The sequence below is a fragment of the Sylvia atricapilla genome, chromosome 5, assembly GCF_009819655.1.
Source record: "Sylvia atricapilla isolate bSylAtr1 chromosome 5, bSylAtr1.pri, whole genome shotgun sequence".
In the NCBI taxonomy this organism is placed as follows: Eukaryota; Metazoa; Chordata; class Aves; order Passeriformes; family Sylviidae; genus Sylvia; species Sylvia atricapilla.
Window position 1 is genome coordinate 22517160 of NC_089144.1, and position 20911 is coordinate 22538070.

At 43.2% G+C, this 20911-nt stretch overlaps 1 protein-coding gene across 2 annotated transcripts in view; it reads left to right on the forward strand.

Annotated features, from left to right (window-relative positions):
- COPG2 (COPI coat complex subunit gamma 2) overlaps positions 1-20911 on the forward strand; it is a 22021-nt gene continuing 1110 nt past the window's right edge. Inside the window, exons 1-23 of one of the 2 annotated variants that reach the window (XM_066318892.1) lie at positions 15-102; positions 1525-1577; positions 2082-2162; positions 2446-2517; positions 3593-3672; positions 4551-4626; positions 5323-5415; positions 5939-6025; positions 7088-7245; positions 7564-7697; positions 8263-8330; positions 8819-9007; positions 9843-9938; positions 11052-11295; positions 13482-13557; positions 14344-14447; positions 15014-15139; positions 15730-15792; positions 16618-16757; positions 16907-17078; positions 18553-18650; positions 20131-20269; positions 20368-20466. In XM_066318892.1, the coding sequence (XP_066174989.1) occupies positions 66-102; positions 1525-1577; positions 2082-2162; positions 2446-2517; positions 3593-3672; positions 4551-4626; positions 5323-5415; positions 5939-6025; positions 7088-7245; positions 7564-7697; positions 8263-8330; positions 8819-9007; positions 9843-9938; positions 11052-11295; positions 13482-13557; positions 14344-14447; positions 15014-15139; positions 15730-15792; positions 16618-16757; positions 16907-17078; positions 18553-18650; positions 20131-20269; positions 20368-20466 (2485 nt within the window). In that variant the 5' untranslated portion in view covers positions 15-65. Of the gene's footprint in view, positions 103-1524; positions 1578-2081; positions 2163-2445; positions 2518-3592; positions 3673-4550; positions 4627-5322; positions 5416-5938; positions 6026-7087; positions 7246-7563; positions 7698-8262; positions 8331-8818; positions 9008-9842; positions 9939-11051; positions 11296-13481; positions 13558-14343; positions 14448-15013; positions 15140-15729; positions 15793-16617; positions 16758-16906; positions 17079-18552; positions 18651-20130; positions 20270-20367; positions 20467-20911 lie in introns of both variants that reach the window. The other variant, XM_066318894.1, reaches the window with a different exon arrangement.

Sequence of the window (20911 nt, forward strand, 5' to 3'; positions counted from 1 at the left end):
GGGCTTCCGGCGGGCTGGCTGAGGCGGCGGCGCTCGGAAGGAGCGAGAGCCGGAGCGGGGCCGCCATGATCAAGAAGTTCGATAAAAAGGACGAGGAGTCCGGTACGCGGGGGTTGGGGGTGAGGGGAGGGTTGCTGGGGTGAGGAGAAGGCTGAGGTGACAGTGGGGGTTGGGGTGAAAGGGGTGTTGGGGTGAACGCGGGGTGGAGGTGAGGGAGCTGAGGGGATGCTGAGGGGAGGGAGATGCTGAGGTGGGGAGGTCCTGGAATACAATTCCCAGAGAAGCTGTGACTGCCCTTGGATTCCTGAAAGTGTCAACTTGGAGCACGCTGGCATGGTGGAAGTTGTCCCTGCTCATGACGGGAGGTGGAAGTGGAAAGATACTTAAATTTCCTTCCAAACCAACCCATTCTGTGATCTCTCATCTCTCACAGCTCATGGGGCATTTGTGCTTCAGCTGCAAGAACTGACTGCCAAAGTATTTCAGAGGAACTGGGGTCTCTTTGCTCCTCCTGTTTGCACAGCTGGTTTCTAGAGAGTATTTTATCCCTGTCTCTGCTCAGTGCAGCTGTTTCATCCCAAAAAAAAAAAAAAAAAAAAAAAGGAAGAGAGAATTGATGACGTGTATTTATGTTTATATCACTGGCTGTACGGTGCAATGGTATACGTAAACAAAGTAAACATTTCTGCTTTGTTTTGCTGCACAAAGCAAAATCCAAAAGGCCTCAGAGATGCTTTTCCAGACCCTCTGTGTCTGGGCTGTGTTTGCACATCTGGAATTCACCACAGGGAGTTTAGGCAACCTCTGGCCCCAAGGGGGGTTAAAATCTTGGTCCCTGATCCTTACAACTGTCCATGGCCAGGTTGGCTGGATCTTGGATCACCCTGGGATAGCAGAAAATGTCCCTGGAAAGTCCTTTCCAAAGGTCTGGAATTTAAATCCGTGCTCCCCACAATAACTGATGATGCCTTGAATTTTTTGTGCTGCCCCTCTGAGCTCCACATGTGCCCAGCTGGGGTCAAGTTTGTTTTGTTTTCAATTTCTTCCTGCTTAGGATGTGAGAACTGAGGAATAAATGAACCGAAAATGAGGAATTCCTGCTTGGGAGGAGCAGAAGTGAGGCTGTAGAGGGATTTATGTGTTTGAAAAGTGGTTTCAGTTCTCCTTCATGTCCTGATCAGCAGCTCCTGTGTTGATGCCTTCAGTGCTTTTGGTGCCTGAAGGAATAAAAATAGGTGGATTGGGAAAGTAGAAAAAGGAAATAATATTATGTGGAGGCAAATAAAATAGCAAACAATTTTCTTCTACCTCTACTTTTTTTTACGTTTATTCTTTCTATAACTCTGAATATATCACTTAAGAAAGTGGATTCAAAGCTGTTGATGGCCAACATCAGTTATTCAAAGAGTAATGTCACTGTTTTGAGGTGATTTGGTAAAATTTTGGGGCTGTTCCTGCATGTTCAGACCTGTTGGGGTGTGTGAGGAATTCATTCCCTCGACTGAGGTGTCTCTTTTTCCTCAGGTAGTGGCTCCAATCCTTTCCAACATCTAGAGAAGAGTGCTGTGCTTCAGGAGGTAGGAATAATCACAGGAAAATGCTGGTTCATTAATTTTTCATTAATTTTCTTTCCCTTCGGGAAGTGTTGCAGAAGGATTGTGGGGAAATGTGGCTGGCTAAATTCACAGAATTAATTTAAGATCACAGAGAGTGTAAATAAATTGATTTTATCTACAGTTAATGAGAGGGTGGGTTTTTTTAGGATAATTAGATGGCTCGTGGCTCCTGCCTTCCATCTAGACATGTGGCATCTCAGGGGGCTCTTCCTGAAAAAAAAAAAAAAAAGTTTTATTTTGAGACATTTTTTGCCCGTTCCAGATGGCAAATTGAGCTGTTTGTGCTCTGTTCAGATTGCTGCAAACTAAAGATGCAAGAACACATTCTCTGAGACACATATTTAAGTACAAATAAAGCTCAACAAGCTGCTTTGGCTGGAAACAAAGATCCATTTAATTTTGATGTGGAAAGAGAAATAATTATTGTTGGGATAGGTTCAAGCAGAATTTCTGTTTCATTTCCAGGCACGGCTCTTCAATGAGACCCCAATAAACCCACGAAGATGCCTTCACATCCTTACCAAGATCCTGTACCTGCTGAACCAGGTAACTCTGAGGATTCCTCTCCATCCAGAATTAATATTTTTAGTGGAGAAAGAAGTTTTCCAACCTCTTCCTGCCATGGGGAAATCTTCCATCCCTGTGGAGGGCATTTAGAGTGGAGCTAATTCCCAATTCCCATGTAATGTGGATTTCTCTGGGAAGGAGAGGATGGTTTCTTCCAGGAGAAAGTCTCCAAGGAAAGATTCCTGGCTTGTGTGTGTGGGGAGGGGAGGGCATTAGAAAAAGGAGCTGGATAATTCCTGGTTTTCCTCTCTGCTAATTCCAGGGTGAACACTTCGGAACCACAGAAGCCACAGAAGCTTTTTTTGCCATGACCAGATTGTTTCAGTCTAATGATGTAAGGACATAATGATGTAAAGGTGTTTTCCTTCTCCCTCCTTCTGGCTGGGCTTGCAGGAGCTGCCAAACCCTTGGATTTTTATTTTTTTTTTTTTTTGGAATGTGGGAGGCAAACACTGCACAGGAGGCAATTCCTGGTTTGGAAATACAGGATTGAATAATAACTTGTGGTTGTGCTGTGGGTTGGGGGTGGAGATGGGTTCTGAGTTAATTACTGCTGTAAAAGTGAGGCTAATGACAAAGCCTGAATTTACAAATCAGTCTCACTTGATGGTTGTTGCTTCCACTTGCAAAGCACCATCTGCTTCATTCAAAATGGAATTTGAAATTTGCCTGCAGATCAAAAAGCTGCTGTTGCTTAGAACATGGATCAGCATTGATCTCATTGAGGCAAAGGCTGAGAACACCCTAAAAATCATAGAGTGCTTTGGGAACTGGATTTGGGAATTACAGCAGAATGTTGTGTTCTTCTGTCATCTCTTGTGCAGAGTGTGAGAACTCAGAGCAATGTGTTTCATGTCGTGGAGCTGATTAATTTTATTTTAAAAGGATTTGCTTGTTAGAGATTTGTCCAAGGAAGGTGTAGCTGTTCAAAGATGTAACAAAATTTTTGGAAGTACAGCGTGTTTGGGATGTTTCTCATGTCCACATTTTAAAAAGTAGAGGGTCTTTTAAAATGTAAAGTTAATTGTTTTCAAAGACTTAATGTCAACACTCCACATGTGTTTTAATTTTTTTTTCTACAGTAACAAAAATTTCAAAACTTCTAACTGATAATTATGAGGCTTCTGAGTACAGATGTGCTGCATCACTTCTTTGATAATTGAAATGGAATTTTGTATTAGTCCTTATAATTTTACAGAATATTAATGTCTTACTCTTCTAATTTGCTTGATATCAGGGAGTTTGGTTCTTATCCAGGGATCAAATGTAGTTTTGCACTTATAATTTGGGATTGAAAAGAATGTGTTTTGCTTACAGTGAAAAAGTTAGATTTTTTTTGTGTCTATTTTCTCTTTTAAAACTTCTAATCACCGTCGAGTTTAACCTTTTTCTGCCCCACATTTCCACAGCAAACCCTCAGAAGAATGTGTTACCTCACAATCAAAGAGATGGCCAATATCTCTGAGGATGTCATCATTGTCACCAGCAGGTGGGACACCCTCCAGAACCCCAGAAAAGAACCCAGAAAAACTCAGAAAATAACCCAGAAAAGGAGCTGCAGCTCCCTGGGTTTGTTTTAGCTGCTACACTGTTGAAGTTTTATAAGGATACATCAATTCTGGGATACACAGTATGTGCCACCCTCTGAAATGTTATTTTGTTCCCACTCCGTGGGAGAATTCAGTTTATCAAATGGTTGTTACTCTGTTTTGTTTTGTTTTTTGGTTTTTTGGGTGTTGTGGTTTTTTGGTTTTTTGGTTGTTTTTTTGTTTTTGGTTTTTTTGGGGTTTTTTTTGTGGTTTTGTTTTGTTTTGTTTTGTTTTTGGTTGTTTTTTTTTTTTAATTCTTGATACTGTGTGAAATTGTCAGGCTGTGGCTTTGCTGTCAGAGCAAGTTAAAGAAAAGCAAAGCCCAGTTCATTCTCCCAGCTGAACTTTCTCAATTTTTTTTCGACTACAAAAACAACCATTGCAACTGTTGCAAGAGCAAAAAAATCGGATCTGTTGTTGAATTACTGAACAGCTTTAGAAATATTTAAAATAAACCAAACTGAACTTTTCTAAATTTGCACTATTTCTAAATCAAAATTCTGTGTAGGACAAGCAGCACCACCAAGAAGGAGAATGAGCTGAACAAACCAAAGCAATACAATGGATTGCTTTTTATATTTTATATCTATCAAGCAATTTGCATTTTACAGTTCTGTATTTCCCCAGGTTTTGATGTCAATAACTCTCAAATTAAGCTGATTATTAAGGAGTTGTTGCTAACCAGAACCAGAGCAGCTAAAGGAGGTGAATGTCACCTAAAGACTGAGACGTGAGGATGTTACAGAAGTGCTAACAGGATGTGTTTTGGTGGTTTCAGTTTGACCAAAGACATGACAGGCAAGGAGGATGTCTATCGAGGCCCGGCCATCCGAGCTCTGTGCAGGATCACTGATGTGAGTACAGGCTGGGGGAGAGGTGAGGAGGGGATTAAAGTCCCAAAACTGCTCTCCTGCAGGGTGCTTTTTACAGCAGTAATGGAACTGCTGCTTTGTGGAGGGCTGCTCGATGCCCTGTGTAATTTCCAGCAGCTCTGTGAGGCTGGAGCACTGGAAATGTGGAGTTGAAATATGTGTAAGCTCCACTTTCTTCCAGTTCCTGGAAAGTTCCAGTCTGGAATTACTCCACTCCATGCCCTCTGCACTGGCAGGAACAGTCTGGGGCTGGAGCACTGGGAATGTGCAGCTGGAAGGTTTGGAAGTTCCAGATTCTGATCTGGGATTCCTCCAATAAGTGCCTTCTGCAGTTTTCAGGAACTTTGTGGGGCTGGAGCACTGGGAATGTGCAGCTGGAATGTTTGGAAGCTCCAGTTTCTGTCTGGAATTGCTCTGCTCAATGCCCTGTGCAATTTCCAGAAGCACTGGGAATGTGCAGCTGGAAGGTTTGGAAGCTCCTTTCTGATCTGGGGTTTGCTCTGCTGGTGATTTTGTCACTGTCACCCTTCAGGACCAGGCAGCTCAAACCCACATCTACCTTGCAGAATTAACTCAGGATTTTTGCTGAGGGTCTTTTGAACGTGGATTTTTGCCTCCTGCTGCTTTTATGCTCTTCCTCCAAAGCATCCCCACTTCCCTTTTTCCCTGTTTTCCCAGGGTACAATGCTCCAAGGCATCGAGAGGTACATGAAACAGGCCATTGTGGACAAAGTCCCCAGCGTGTCCAGCTCTGCTCTGGTGTCTTCCTTGGTAAGTCAAGCAGAAGATTTTGGTATTTTGCCAGGCTGGGAAGATGAATCTGCTGTGTTTGATTTGGTTATTTTTCCTCTGAGATGTCTCTTCTTCTCACTGTAAAATAAGAAAATAAACCAGAGTTTCCTTTCTCTCCTCAAATTTCTTTCTTAAGATTTGAGTACATCAGTCATTGTAATTTCTGATGCAGCCTAGTGAAAAATGCTCAGATTTCTGCAGTGTAAAACATAAATTTATCTGGTGAGGGGCCATGAAATCACCTCCTAAAACTGCAATTCAGGGTTATTTCTGCTAATAGACACCAGGAGGGCAAGATGAAGGAATCCACTCCAATTTCCTCTTTTTTTTTTTTTTTAGGAGAAAAGATCTCAGTATTTAATATTTTTTATTAATCAAAGTGAGGTGTGGCAATTTGAAACTGAGATGGAAGGAAATGCACATTTTACAGGGGTGTAGGATAAAGAGTGGCTGTGAAACTGCTGTGAGCTCATCTCCAATATTTTTATTTTTTTTCTTGCAGCACATGATGAAGATCAGCTATGACGTGGTCAAAAGGTGGATCAATGAAGCTCAGGAAGCAGCTTCCAGTGACAACATCATGGTACAGGTGTGTTTGAGGGTGGCTGTCCCTAAAAATGCTGAGGGGACTTAGTGGCAAGCTGGGAGTTAAGAAAACTTAAGGAAAAAAAAAAATCTTCTTTTTCTTTAGTCTTTTAAAAGCAAAAAATTGTGATTTGTGGAAAACAAATTGACAGCTTAAAAAATAATAATTAACTTTTCCCTGATGTCAGCATGAGATTGTTAATTAAGAGCTGGCTCTGGTGTTCTCTTCCCTTTTTCCTGCTGAATTTCTGGTAGCTGGAATGCTGCTGCCTGTCCCACTGTGGTTGTTGCAGAAGGGATTTGAATCTGAGTGCTCAAAAAGCTTGGGAAATTCTCTCACTGCCTCCCAAGGAGCATCTCTTGGCCTTCAGAAAATTTGCCAGATGCAAAAGATGAACCTAAATGTCAGTAAGATCATAAGAGCAAAAATTTATTTTGCGCAGATATTCTAGGCATCTGTGGAGATGAAATTATTCTGTCTGTTCAGAATATGGAATTACTCTGTCTGTTCAGAATATTAAAGTAGTCTGTCTATTGCAGACTCATGATCAGAAAGGTTCTGTAACATCAGCTTGGTTCTTGCCACTTAGCAGCTTCATTAAGCCTTGAAGTCAGTCAGTTTTATGGGGGTAGAAAAAAAAAAACAAAATAACTTGGCAAGGAACTAGAAATGTTCCTTTGTGCTTCCATCAAAAAAAGCCTCAAGGATTTTTGTGAGGTCAGCTGTCGTTTCAGGGTCTCGGGATATCCTGGATGTGGAGTTCATTAGAAATGCAGGAGTTCCTGTGCAAAGTTATAAAACCTTTGAAGTTATGATATTTAATGGAAAAAAAAAAAAAAAGAAAGAAATTAACTTTGTGGCTCTTTAGATCTTCAGGAATAGTTGAGAGTGGGCAGAAAAGGGCAAGGAAATGTGCAGATCTTTGCAACTTGTCAGGAAACTCAGCTCAGTTGAGGCTAGAAGGTATTTCTGCCAGGAAACAGCAACAATTACCCCTCTTTTGATGTCTTGATGTGGATTTTGCAGCTGTACTCAGTGCCTGCCCCTCTGTTTCCCATCCCATAGTATCATGCTTTGGGGCTGCTCTATCACCTTAGGAAAAACGACCGCCTGGCTGTCTCCAAGATGCTGAACAAATTCACCAAATCCGGCCTGAAATCCCAATTTGCCTACTGCATGCTGATCAGGATTGCCAGCAAACTCCTCAAGGAATCTGAAGAGGGGTAAGTCTGAGGCAGGATTTCAATCACAGAAATTAATTAAATGTTTGGAAATAGTGGGGGGGGTTTTTAGTATTGGTGGAAGTCTCCACAGAGACAGAACTGTAACACTGCGATAATGCATGGATTCAGTCTTAAAGGGTTTTTCCAGCCTAAAAGATCCTGGGATTGTTGTGTTTGTAGCCATGAAACTCTTGAAATCAAAGGGATTTTTCCAGCCTAAAATTCAGGGATTGTTGTGTTTGTAGCCATAAAAATCTTGGACTTGATCTTGAAGGGGTTTTTCAAGCCTAAAAGATCCTGGGATTGTTGTGTTTGTAGCCATGAAAGTCCCCTGTTTGACTTCATCGAGAGCTGCCTGAGGAACAAGCACGAGATGGTGATTTATGAGGCTGCCTCTGCCATCATCCACCTGCCAAACTGCACTGCAAGGGAGCTGGCACCTGCTGTGTCAGGTTGGTCCCAGCCCTTTGTCCCCTGAAATGAAGAAATTTAGAGAAAATCCAGCAGAATTATAATCCCCAAACCCTGATTTTCTGGGTTAAAAGGCCTTTAGCCCCAAGTTAAAGGGTTTTTGAATGAGGTCCTTTTCCCTTTTTTCATCCAGAGGTTTACATAAGTGGCAATAGAGGTGGCACAAGGTGATGCTTGTCTTTATCCAGCTTCAGGAATTTGGGATTGGAGGGAATCATGGAGTGATTTGGTTTGGAAAACACCTTAAAGCCCATGCAGCCCATGCAACCACAGATCCTCTGGGAAAACTCTCCTCCACCTGGAATATAGAACTGAAATGAAGAGACAACTGTGTCCACCTCCCTGTTATTGGTAGTGGGATAAAACCCAGGAGTTTATTTCTAACCTGTGTGAAGCTCCTGATAAATTATACATAGAGCTGCATGAATATTTAGCAGTGTGTTGTTGAATGGAGATATATTAGACTTCCTACTCTATTCCCTTTCTTTGAAAGAGGCAGTATCTTTGGGTTTTAGTTGGTTTTTTTTGTGTTTTTTTTCCTCTCAGTGTTGCAGCTTTTCTGCAGTTCTCCGAAACCCGTCCTGCGCTACGCAGCCGTCCGGACCCTCAACAAAGTGAGTGCTTCAAAACCTCCAAACAAGCTTCATTCTGTGAGAGCAGAGCCAGCCAACAGTGCCTAATGATGTGTCACATCAAGCAGAGCAGCTGCCCTTGGGATGACTTTATTTGGAATTATTCTGTGCTGGAGAATTGGCTTTTCCATACCAGATCTCCTGGTGGGACAGAAATCTTTCCTGCATTCAGGCTGTGTTTGCTCATTTCTGGACCACAGGGATATAACAAGCTGTAGTTTGAAAATTTGTGAGCTTTCAGCTGGAAATCCTGGATATTTAATATTACAAAATCCATGTGAAGGAAATGTTCTTATTTCAGAGCTGCACAACATAGCAGCAAAAATTTGTGACTGTCAAACCCACGAGCTGTAATTTAAAATCCATTTAAAACGCTGTAACCAAAACCCCTGAGCTCTGATTGCATCCAGTGCTTGAACTGCAAGATGCCACAGCTCCCACCTAATTCTGGAATTTTGTATTCCTTGCAGGTGGCCATGAAGCATCCATCTGCAGTCACTGCCTGCAATCTGGACCTGGAAAACCTCATCACAGACTCCAACAGGAGCATCGCCACGTTGGCCATCACAACACTGCTGAAGACTGGCAGCGAGAGCAGCGTGGACAGGCTCATGAAACAGATCTCCTCCTTTGTGTCAGAAATCTCAGATGAGTTTAAGGTGTGGCACTGGAGGAGGCCTCTGCTCTTTTCAGCTGCAGGTTTTTCTCCCATTCTTGGGTTGTGGTTTGTTTGTTTGTTTGTTTTTGTTGTTTTTTTTTTTTTTCTATGAAGCTTTTCCTGTTTGTCAATGCTTTGGTGATTTAGTGTAGCAGAGTAAAGTTCAGAAGGAGCTTCCCTGCTTAAATATCCTGTGTGCCTTCCTCCCACCACTCCAAGAAAGGAAAAATATCATTTGGTGGATTCCTGGCTCCTGTGCAGTATCCTGCAAATCTTCCTTCTGGTTGTTTTAGAGAGGAAGAAGGATTTTGAATGTTCTTTCTGAGTTTAGATCACATCAGTCTTGATGCATAGTTAGGAAACTGTGTTAAGTAGAAATTTCTACCTAATTTTTAAGTTTTATAGTGACTAAACTGTAAATAAATTGGTTCAGGATGGTTCAGTTTCATCATAAGGAGCACAGCTCTGCAAAATCAGTTTATTTAAAGTGGTCTCAAGTCCTTGTTTTTATGAGAAAAATAAGTTTGAAATTGCAAAGAGTTTTAATGACAGAATGTGACCAGTTAAAATGGGATCATGATCGTGCCTGGGCAGAGGGAAGGAAGGAGGGGAGGCCTTTGAGTTGACACATTCCATCCTAAATCCCAGTATTTAGCAAAGCCAAGCCTTGCAGCACCCTGGCACAAAGTTATTCCACGCTGACCCTGAGAATCCACCACCTGATTTTGGTCCTTGTTACGTGGATTTAATCGATCAAGGTGACAACTTGAGCTAGAAACCTGAGTTTGTCCTGGGGAAATGAACACATGACCCACATCCTTCTGTGTTTCCTGCAGGTGGTGGTGGTGCAGGCCATCAGTGCCCTGTGCCAGAAGTACCCTCGGAAGCACAGCGTGATGATGACCTTCCTCTCCAACATGCTCAGGGATGATGTAAGTGTCACACTTGCTCTGGGGAGGGATTTGGGCAGATTTGGAGCTGCTTGGTGATGAAGAGGGTCTCTTCTGTCAGTGGATTCACAGAGAGATTAGTGATTACACCTGGTGGGTCAGACTTGTGTGAAATGCTCAGGAACTAGTGATGCCTTGGAGTGGCTGCCTAGAACTGAGGGTAGACAAGATAAAGTGAATGAAGTGGGTATTTATTAAAGGCCTTCAATGGGTGCACCTCATGCCTTGAGAGGCTACCTAGAACAAACTTAGACAGTGATAAAAGAATGAAGTAGGTATTTATTTAAAGGTGTTTAAGGATATGCCTGGGGCAGTACAAGAGCCTGGCCATGGTTCTACCCAAGATGGACTCTGAGTCAGAAGTTTTCACACTTTTATAAGTTTTTTACATATTTAAATATTGGGGTTAATTGGCCAATAACAGCTTCAGGTTATGAAGTCCCATCCTCCCAGTTTGCTCTCCTCAATTCACTGTTTGTACTTTTTTGGACCTGAAGCTGCAACAGTGTTCTTGATTCTGGGGCTGGAAAAGGATTGTTCTGTCTGATGGAACTGTGAAGAGAACTTGCTAACACTTAATATGAAGTTCAGAGATTTATAGCTCTGCAGTAAAGAATCTGGAAAATATGAAAGCTAAGACTTAAGGCATCACACTTTAGGCAGTCAGAAGCCTCCCAGAGGCTACACCCAAGGTGAACAATGGCCACGAGTTTTTCAGACAATTCTAAGTTTGTTCCCCCTAATTCACTTTTGTTTATAATTTCCAGGGTCTGAAGCTGTGGAGTGTCCTTGAATTTCAGGCCTAGAGGGATTGTTTTGTCTGATCAAAATGCTGAGACAGTTAACTGACACTATGTGGAGTTCAGAGTTACACCCTAAAGCAGTACAGGATTTAAAAAATACAAATGCTAAAATCCTAAACCATCATTTGAGCTGAGGATGCTCAGAGGGCTGGGAATGCCCTGTGAGGTCATCCAGGCCACTTTTTTTTACCCCAATTTGTACAAATGATTGTTTTCTCCAAGTCACCGAAGCATGAGGGAGCCGAGCATCACCCCAACCCGAGCGTCACTGTCCCTGATTTCCCTTTGCCAGGGTGGCTTCGAGTACAAGAGAGCCATTGTGGATTGTATCATCAGCATCATCGAGGAGAACCCTGAGAGCAAGGAGTCAGGCTTGGCTCACCTGTGTGAGTTCATCGAGGACTGTGAGCACACAGTGCTGGCCACCAAGATCCTGCACCTGCTGGGCAAGGAGGGCCCCAGGACCCCGGCGCCCTCCAAGTACATCCGCTTCATCTTCAACAGGGTGGTGCTGGAGAACGAGGCTGTGAGGGCTGGTGAGTGCAGCTCTGGGCGGGAATTCTGGCTCATTGGTCCACCTGCAAGTGAAATTTGGGATGATTTTAGTGAGGAGGTAATGTAAGAGCAAGTTTTTGTTTGGGAGCTTTCAGGGTGGTGCTGGAGCGCGAGGCTGTGAGGGCTGGTGAGTGCAGCTCCAGGGCTGCAATTCTGGCTCTTTGGTCTTTTTTTCTCCACCTGGAAATGAAATTCGAGATGATTTTGGTAAGGAGCTCTTGTCTTGGTTTGGAAGACAGGTGTCTGCTAAGGAAGGCAGGAGCCTCTCTTGAAATGGAAAATATGAACCTCCTCCCTCCGAATTATTATAATTTTGAAATTAAGGGGCTCTCAGGCAAAGATATGGCAATAGGAATAACCATTTTTTACTAGGAATATTAAAATAAAAATGCAGTAGGACAAAAAATAACCCCCTGACAGGGTCAGAACACGAGCTGCCCCCTGCTGGTCAGGGTGTTGGGAGCAGCCCAGTCCAGTCCTCCTGCAGTGACAGATGTGGTTCTGTTGGAGCAATGATCCTGCAGGAGGGGGAAGTTTTCCTCTGAAGGTCCAGTGGTGCTGAGCTGGGTCTGGTTTTCCTCTGGGAATCCAGTGCAAACAGGCTGTGCTGCTGTTCCAAATCTCAGCTTTTATCCAGGTGGGAATGCTGGGCTCCTCCCCCTGGGTGGAGCCTCTCCCAATGGGATGCTGGAATTGTATCAGCCATGCAGTGAGCCTGGATGGCCCATGAACAGCAGATTCCCTGGAGGGAGGATGGGCCCTGGAAGGGATAAAGAAACACTGCCCCAGCTGGTTTTAACAGATGATAATAGAATACAAACCTCTGGTTGCATGTTGCATTGCAAGGTGTAATGGCAAGGTAACGTAAGAGCAGGTTTTATTCAGAGGCCTTCAGGGGCAGTTATGGAAAGATGTCTACAAAAGGTTGTTCCCCCAGGGGTGAGGACATTTTTATAGGTTTTAAGAAATGAGTAGAATTGATAAAAGGCACCAATTAAGGGGACAGGTGGTGGTGCAGTTTCCTCCCAGGTCAAGTCTTTTTTCTGGAGTCTTCTCCTTGTGTTTTCTTAATGAACATGTATTTTGAAGAGTTGTTCTTAACCTTGGTTCCAGTAAAACCAAAATAGCATTGGCGTTTTGTATGCTTTGAATTTGTTTTACTTAGACTAGGGAAAATTACTGAAAATACTAGTACTATAATAATAATTATTACTATATAATTAATAATGTATTGAGGTATATATTGTTATAATATATTTATAATCAAATCTATAAATAATACATTCATACAATGCTAATATAATGCAACAAACCGTTTATTATATTAATATAATATTACTGTATTATATAATATAGTAATAGAGCTAATATGAATATATAGCATATAATATATAATAGAATATATAGTGTATATATTATAGAATATATAGTATAGCATAATATATTCTATCTATTATACATTATATATATTGTATATTATAGTTAAAATGTACAATATATAATATATAATATATATTACTATATTACAAACACTAATATAATAAATTATAAAGCCACAAATATAAATGCAAATAATACAAAAAAGACATTTCAAAGAAAAAACCATAAACAATTTATTGGTTCTAGACCCTTTGAGTGCCTGCTGGAATTCAAGGTGTAACACACGAGGAGAGGACGCTGCTACTTCCCTGTTTAATGTCATTGTCATAAGTTTATACTTCCTGAAACAGCTTCCTCTTCTTTCTGGGTGGGGATTTTCTCCAAGCTGAAATCGGATTATTTTAGAGAGGCAGCTCTAAGTGGTTGCTGAGAGGTTTGAGCTCCCTGCAGAGCCTCTGGATGTGGCCTGGCCCTGATCACCACTGGATGCTTATGTGGAAAGCAGACTTATTTTGAGTGGGATCTGTGCAAATGGCAGAAAGGCCAAGAACTGGAAAATTCCACAGAGCTTCAACAAAGATCTGGAGGAGAACTCCCTCAGAACAGATTTTCAGAGCTGCTCTCAATCACAAAACTATTTCCATGTGGAAATACAGCAACAGTTTAGTCTTCCCATACTGCTGCAAGGTTTATGGTGTGGAATGTGGAAAAATTGAAAATTCAGGACTGTGAAGATGTGTTTGTGCAGAACTTGGGCTCCTCTGACACCTCCCTGTTCTCTCTGCAGCTGCTGTCAGTGCTTTGGCAAAGTTTGGGGCACAGAATGAGAATCTGCTCCCCAGCATCCTGGTGCTGCTCCAGAGGTGAGTGGTGACACACTAGGCTGGGATTTGCCCTGAGGTTGTCAATCCCAGCTGGGGGAGTGGGAAAATGCTTCTTCCACTTTTCCTGCATGGCTGGATAGGGAGCAGAGGGCTGCTAGGGGAAGGAAGGATCACAAGGAATGAAGGATGAGATTAGTCATGGAAACATGTGATGGGAATTTGTTCTGAGAACATTGCTCAGAGGGTAATAAATCAGAGTGATTGACTGCTTTGGGTTGGAAGGTCCTTAAAACTCAGCCAGTGCCACCCCTGCCACAGCAGGTGCTCCTTCCACTGTCCCAGGGTGCTCCAAGCCCCATCCAACCTGGCCTTGGATTCAGGGATCTCCCACACCTTCCAAGGCCTCCCAATCCTCACAGACAGGAATTTCTTCCTCACATCCAACCTAAATCTCTTTTGGTTTAAAGTTGTTCCCCCTTGCTCCATCAATATCTGCCTATATAAAAAGTCACCCTCCCCCTACATATGAGCATTTTAACACCCCTTGACGCAAGAAAATTCTCATCCAGGTGACTCATAAGTAACATTTGTGTCTCCAGAGGTGTCACAGGTTCATGTTTCTTGTTAAGACGTGTGGTGTTCATGATTTAATTGAAGTTACGCCAACTCCTGTGTCGTGCAAACACATCTTTGCACAATTTGAAAATCTCTTGAGGGAGCTCTGACTGATCACTGCAGTATCAAAGCCAGTTTTGTTAGTGCCATTTTTAACTCAGCTCTCTGATGTCCAGAGCTGGCTGACTTTGTCCCCTTGTCCCCAAACAGGTGCATGATGGACAGTGATGATGAAGTCCGGGACAGGGCAACCTTCTACTTGAATGTCCTGCAGCAGAGACAGCTGGCTCTGAATGCTGCCTACATCTTTAATGGTCAGTGAGAGGAAAAAAAACACTCAGAGCTCTTAACTCACATGTTTTTTCTGGCCTTGGCACCTCCCTGCCAAGTGTTTGTGCTGAGTGGTAGATTTAGTAATCTAAATCTGTCCAAGCTGGCCTTGGACACTGCCAGGGATCCAGGGACAGCCACAGCTTCTTTGGGAATTCTAAATAATCTAAATCTGAGAAGCATGGTCTGGGAAATAAATGGAGGCAGGAATATGAGCTGGGTTTTCATTGGCTCTTCCTTCACTTGGCATAAATTTCTTCATTTTTGCTCCATCTTTTCCAATCCAAAACGAGGATGAGGGTTGGTTGTAAAAACATTTTATGTCTGTGATTGACTGTTCACGTGAGCAGAGGATTTTATTAATCCATGTAAGATTCTTGGGAATGAACTGCCTAAACTTGGCGACTTTGTGTCATCTTCAGAGCAGCTTTTTTTTTTTTTTTTTTTTTTTTTTTTCTACTTTGCCTGTTTTGTTTTTCCTGTGTATCAACAGTGCCTGGGGCATTTCTAGCTCTTAAAAACTGAATTTTTCTGCCTTTCTCCTCTGTAGGGCTGACAGTCTCTGTTCCTGGGATGGAGAAAGCCCTGCACCAGTACACACTGGAGCCTTCAGAGAAACCCTTTGACATGAAAACAGTTCCCCTGGCAACAGCCCCCATCTTTGAACAGAAAGCAGGTAATGGAATCCACCCAGTTCCATGAAAATGGACTGGATGCAAGGCTCAGAGCCTTGGGGCTGCTGTTGTTCTGCTGGTCTCATTAGCAGGGGCAAGTCTGTGCATAATAAGGATTTATTGGTTCCCAGCCTTTGGGAAAAAAAGCCATTCCAGAAGCTCTCAGTCACTTCTCTGGCCTTTTTCCATGTCCTTGCACAATTCTTGAGCATCTTCACTTAGCACAAACAACATTTGGTTTCATCTTTTTTCTCCCTTCTCCTCCTTTAAATTTTTTTTCTGTCTCTTCAGGGCTGAGTTTATTCCTCATAACTCAGACTTACTTTCTCTGCTTTTAATCGAATATTTACACACACACACACACAAAAAAAAAAAATGAAGTGTGTGAGGAGCCAGACTGGCAGTGGTTTGCAGCAGAATGTGGGAAAAATATAGGGAAATATAATAAATACGAGGATACAATATAAGGAAATACAATAAATATGAGGAATACAATGTAAGGAACATTTAGTGGAGATTTTATGGCATTTTAACCTCCTGCATGGTTTAGTTGAGACAAAGCACAAAGTGTTTGCTTTTTTTCCCTCCACAGAGATTGCCCTGGTGACAAGCAAACCTGAGAAAGTGGCTCCTTCACGCCAGGATATATTTCAAGGTAGGAGAGATCAGTGGCTGTCCAGAATTCCAGGAGAGTTGCAGAGGGACTGGGCACAGGGAATGGCTTCCCACTGCCACAGGGCAGGGCTGGATGGGATCTTGGGAATTGGGAATTCCTGGCTGAGCTGGAATTGCCAGAGCAGCTGTGGCTGCCCCTGGATCCCTGGAATGTCCAAGGAAGGATTGGAGCACCCTGGGGTAGTGGAATTGTCCCTGGAATGAGCTTTGAGGTCTCTTCCCACCCAAACTGCTCCTGGGATTCTGGGATTTGAGACATTCAGAATCCATTCCAAGGGATTTTATGGAAAATGGGGAGAGACAAGAGAGGGAAAGGGAAGGGAGACCCTTCATGGATTCCTGAGATTCTAAGTGAAGCCTCTCAGTCCATTGATTTCTTGGAGAGGAAAAGGATCCAATGTCAGGCTCTGGAGCCAGGCTGGGAGAGCTGGGAATTCCCAGCCTGGAGAAGGGAAGGATCCAGGGAGAGCTTCCAGCACATTCCAGGGCCCAAAGGGGCTCCAGGAGAGCTGCAGAGGGACTGGGGACAAGGACTGCAGGGACAGGACACAGGGAATGGCTTCCCACTGCCACAGGGCAGGGCTGGATGGGATCTTGGGAATTGGGAATTCCTGGCTGGGCTGGAATTGCCAGAGCAGCTGTAGCCCTGGAATGTCCAAGGCCAGGTTGAACAAGGCTTGGGACTGGAAGTGAGTTCTCCTTAATATCCCTTTCCAACCCAAACCATTCTGGGATTCTCTGAAGTGTTGAGATGATGGCAGTATCACAGCCTGTCCCTGTTGATCTTCTTTTCCTTCCTGCACAGAACAACTGGCAGCTATCCCAGAATTTAAGGGCCTGGGTCCTTTGTTCAAGTCCTCAGAGCCGGTGCAGCTCACAGAAGCAGAAACAGAATATTTTGTTCGCTGCATCAAGCACGTGTTCCCAAACCACATCGTTTTCCAGGTGAGGAAATCCACCCCCTTTTCCTAGAGCTCAGCAGTGTTTGGCACAGGAAATTTGCTGCGTGCCATGGAGGATTTTAACTGATTTGGGGGGAAAAAACTCTTGATAAGGAAGCATTTCCAAGTCTTTTTGTCTGTTGGCTGCTGCAGTTTGACTGCACGAATACCTTGAATGATCAGCTGCTGGAGAGGGTCACAGTGCAGATGGAGCCATCGGATGCTTATGATGTGATCTGCTGCATCCCAGCTCCCAGCCTGGCCTACAACCAGCCTGGAATGTGCTACACCCTGGTCAGGATCCCCCAGGATGACCCCACTGCAGGTGAGAAATTGTGCCCCCAAAAATCCCTCAAATTGCAGGTTTTGGGGAAGGCCAAGGCCAAGTGTTTGGTTTGGTTCATCCTGAGGTGCTTGGCTGTTGCCTTTTTTTTGTCTTCTTTTCTGTCATAGCTAGGATTAAATGCTCAAGAGATGCAGTTTCATGTTTGGACTCAGATGTTTATTAATTCTTACTTTTGTTAAAGTCTCACAAGCTGTAACTTCTAGCTTACAAAGTAAAAAATGGAGCCTCATCTCTCTCTCTACAACGTCTTTTAAGCACTAATTGTCTGGTTAAGAAATGACACCTAAATTATTTTTACATTTAACCCAATAACCAACCATCCGTGGCCCAAAATGAGGATTTTTCTACCCAATTACAAAACACCTCCCAGAGCCATGGAGAAGAAGGTGAAAAAGAAGAATTTAACCCACGCCCTAAATCCTCCATGTTGCTTTATATCTATATTACTGTATTCTAAACCCTTAAACTCTGAGTTTCCCACCCTGTGCTATCACACACTTCTATCCAAACTCCACACCCACGATCCCAGTGCTGTTAGTTAATTCTGGGAGCCTTTTCCATGGCCTCAGGTCACTGCAGGGTTTGCCTGGGGGTCAGTGCCTGTCAGCACAGAAACCCTAAAATTCTCCATGCCCAGGGTTCCAGCACTCGGCTATTTCTTTTCTGTGTGTCACAAGTGCTGGTTTTTAGCAAGATAATTTTTATAAATAATCAGTGGTGTTGGACGATGAAGAATGGGGATGTTAAAGAGGATTGCAGAGCATGCAGGTAATCGAAACTTGGATTTATTCCCTGGAATCAATGAAAGGAACACATTTAAAACTGTGGGTGTCTGGTAGTGTTCAAGAACAGAACCAGTAAAAGCAAAATGCAGGTAGAATAAAAAATATTCCTAATTTGAGGCTTTGTTGTAATGGACAAATTAAATTTTTGTGCTCTTGAGGGAATCAGAAACTATAACAAAATGTAGGAATGAGATTTTTCTTGAATATAAAACTTCCCTTTCTTTTCTTAGTCTCACTTAAGCACTGCTGCATTTGCAGTTAGTTAACGTGACTTATCAGTGGAGTGGATTTTTAAGTTATTTTAATACCAGGGACGATTAGAGCTAATCTGAATTTACTGAACTGTGGATTTGTAATTCGCACTGTTTGTAATCATATTCCATTTATCAGAAATCCTTGTGGGATTTTTCCTGGTGGCTACTGCTGGATTTCATTCGCAGCATTTGGAATCAGTGCTTTGTTACCCCTGGGATTCTCCTGAACTCTTCTTTTGGCCTTTATTTTAAAATAAAAGGGGAAAATGAGATTTAAGTACTCTGCCCCAGACACATCTAATACTAATAACATTACTGGGGCAAAACTGATGGATTTTCCAGTCTGGTTTTGGGAGGAGAGTGCTCCAGCAGAGGAATCTTCCCCAATTATCCAGGATTTTTCTCTCTTCCCAGTGACTTGTACCTTCAGCTGCACCATGAAGTTCATGGTGCGGGACTGCGACCCCAGCACGGGGGTGCCAGAGGAAGATGGCTATGAGGATGAGTATGTGGTGAGTCCAGGATTTGTTCCCTGCTCCCTTGTCACTAACTTGGGGTAAATGTGGCCATTGGGTCAAGTTTCCTCTCAATCCTGATATTCAATCTGCCTGAAAAAGCAAAACTCTGTAAAATGTCATTTTTAGAGCCTTCCCCAAAACTTCATATCTGTCAAAGTTTTTGTGCCCTGTGGGATAGAATTTGCGCGGGCAGAGAGGAGGGAAGGAAGAAACAACTTCCATTATCTGTTTTCAGAATTGTGCTCCAGTCTTTTTCACCCCAAACATTTGAATTTTTGTTAATTGTGTGGTCAGGGATACAGTCAGAGTTCAGGAAGTACTGGAGGAAATAAAAGCTCCTTCTGGTGCTGGGAGAGCTGGGAATGTTCCCCTGGAGAAGAGAAGTATCCAGGGAGAGCTTCCAGAACATTCCAAGGCCTAAAGGGGCTCCAGGAGAGCTGCAGAGGGACTGGGGACAAGGCCTGCAGGGACAGGACACAGGGAATGGCTTCCCACTGCCACAGGGCACGGCTGGATGGGATCCTGGAATGGAATTCCTGGCTGGGCTGGAATTGCCAGAGCAGCTGTGGCTGCCCCTGGATCCCTGGCATGTCTGATGCCAGGTTGGAGCAGCCTGGGACAGTGGAAGATGTCCCTGCCCATGGCAGGAGTTGGAACTGGATTATTTTAAAGATCCTTCCAACCCATCCTGGGATTCCCTGGATTCTGAGGAAATCTCTCCATGGAAGCCCAGGAGAGGCTGTAAAGGGATTTGACCCATCAAGTGCTGGCCCCATTGTCTGCTCTCCTTTTGATGCCTTGGGAAGGCTGACCTGAAACAGAGACTGGACAGAGCTGGAGAATAAAGTAGATATTTATTAAAAGGCCTTTAGGACACACCTTGGGCAGGACAAGAGCCTGGCCAGGGCTACACCCAAGGTGGGCTAAAAGGCGGGCTAAAAATGGTCACAAAGTGGCTGACCAGTCACGAGGTCTCACACTTTTATAAGTTTTGATCCATTTGCATCTTGGGGTTTAATTGTCCAATTACAGCTTCAGGTTCTTGTTCCTCCCTTCAGCCCACCCTTGTTTGTGCTTTTGGGCCTGAAAGTTGTCCTTGGTCTTTATCAGTAAAAGGATTTGTTTTGTCTCCTGCTCTGTGCAGAGCTGAGTGACACTGAATGTGAGGCTCAGAATTGCAGCCCTGGGCAGCACAGAGTCTGAAAAACAGGGAAGCTCAAACTTAAGGCATCACTTTGGTCTCACAGATGTTTTGTGTAAATGTTTTTAAGATTTACAGATGACCATCATAAATTCTACTTCTCTTTTTAGAAGCTATTTTTATATGGTTCTCCTGGAATTAAAACCAGACATTATCTTGACAAAATGCTGTGGGCTCTTTTTTCTCTTTCCAAGGTGAGGATCATTTCCATAACGAAAATTTCCTTTTTTTTTTTTTTTTTTTTTTTTTTTTCTTTTTTCTTTTTTCTCCCAGTTGGAAGACTTGGAGGTGACAGTGTCTGATCATCTCCAGAAGGTTTTAAAACCCAACTTTGCAGCTGCCTGGGAAGAGGTGGGAGATGACTTTGAGAAAGAAGAAACCTTTGCACTCAGTTCCATCAAAACTCTGGATGGTAAGAATCCCTCTTTTATTGACCTGCCACGCTGGGGTTTTATTTAGTGTAATAAATAATCACCTGGAATAATTTTCTCCTTCAATCTCTGAATGCAGAAGCTGTCAATAACATTGTCAAGTTCCTGGGCATGCAACCCTGTGAGAGGTCAGATAAAGTGCCAGAAAACAAAAATTCTCACACCCTTTACTTGGCTGGTAAGTGTTCCTGCTGCTGAATTTCATGTTTCCATGTCCTCACAGATTTTTCTAAATGAGGGGAAATGGGTTAGGAGATCCTGCTGTTATTTAGGGATTTCTTTTCTCTGTAGAAAGAGGTTTTGGTTTTTTTTCTCTGAAGTCACTCAGTGTGTTGAATGCAGCTAGTCTTAACTTGGAGGCCTCTGTCTTGGGTGTGCTCAGGCCAAGCTCTTGGAATGAGGGAATTCCCACCTATGGGAATGGTGGAGAATCTCTGATTTGAGAACTTCCAGAGCATACATAATTAAATTCCTTGCCTGAGCTTATCTCAGAAGGACCATTCTGGGAGTGTCTTGTTCTCAAGTTCCTGTTGCTAAAGACACATCCTGAGTTGTCCTGCCACACCCCACAGCTTCTTCCAGAATCATGGAAATGTTGAGGTTGGAAAAGCCCTCTGAGGTCA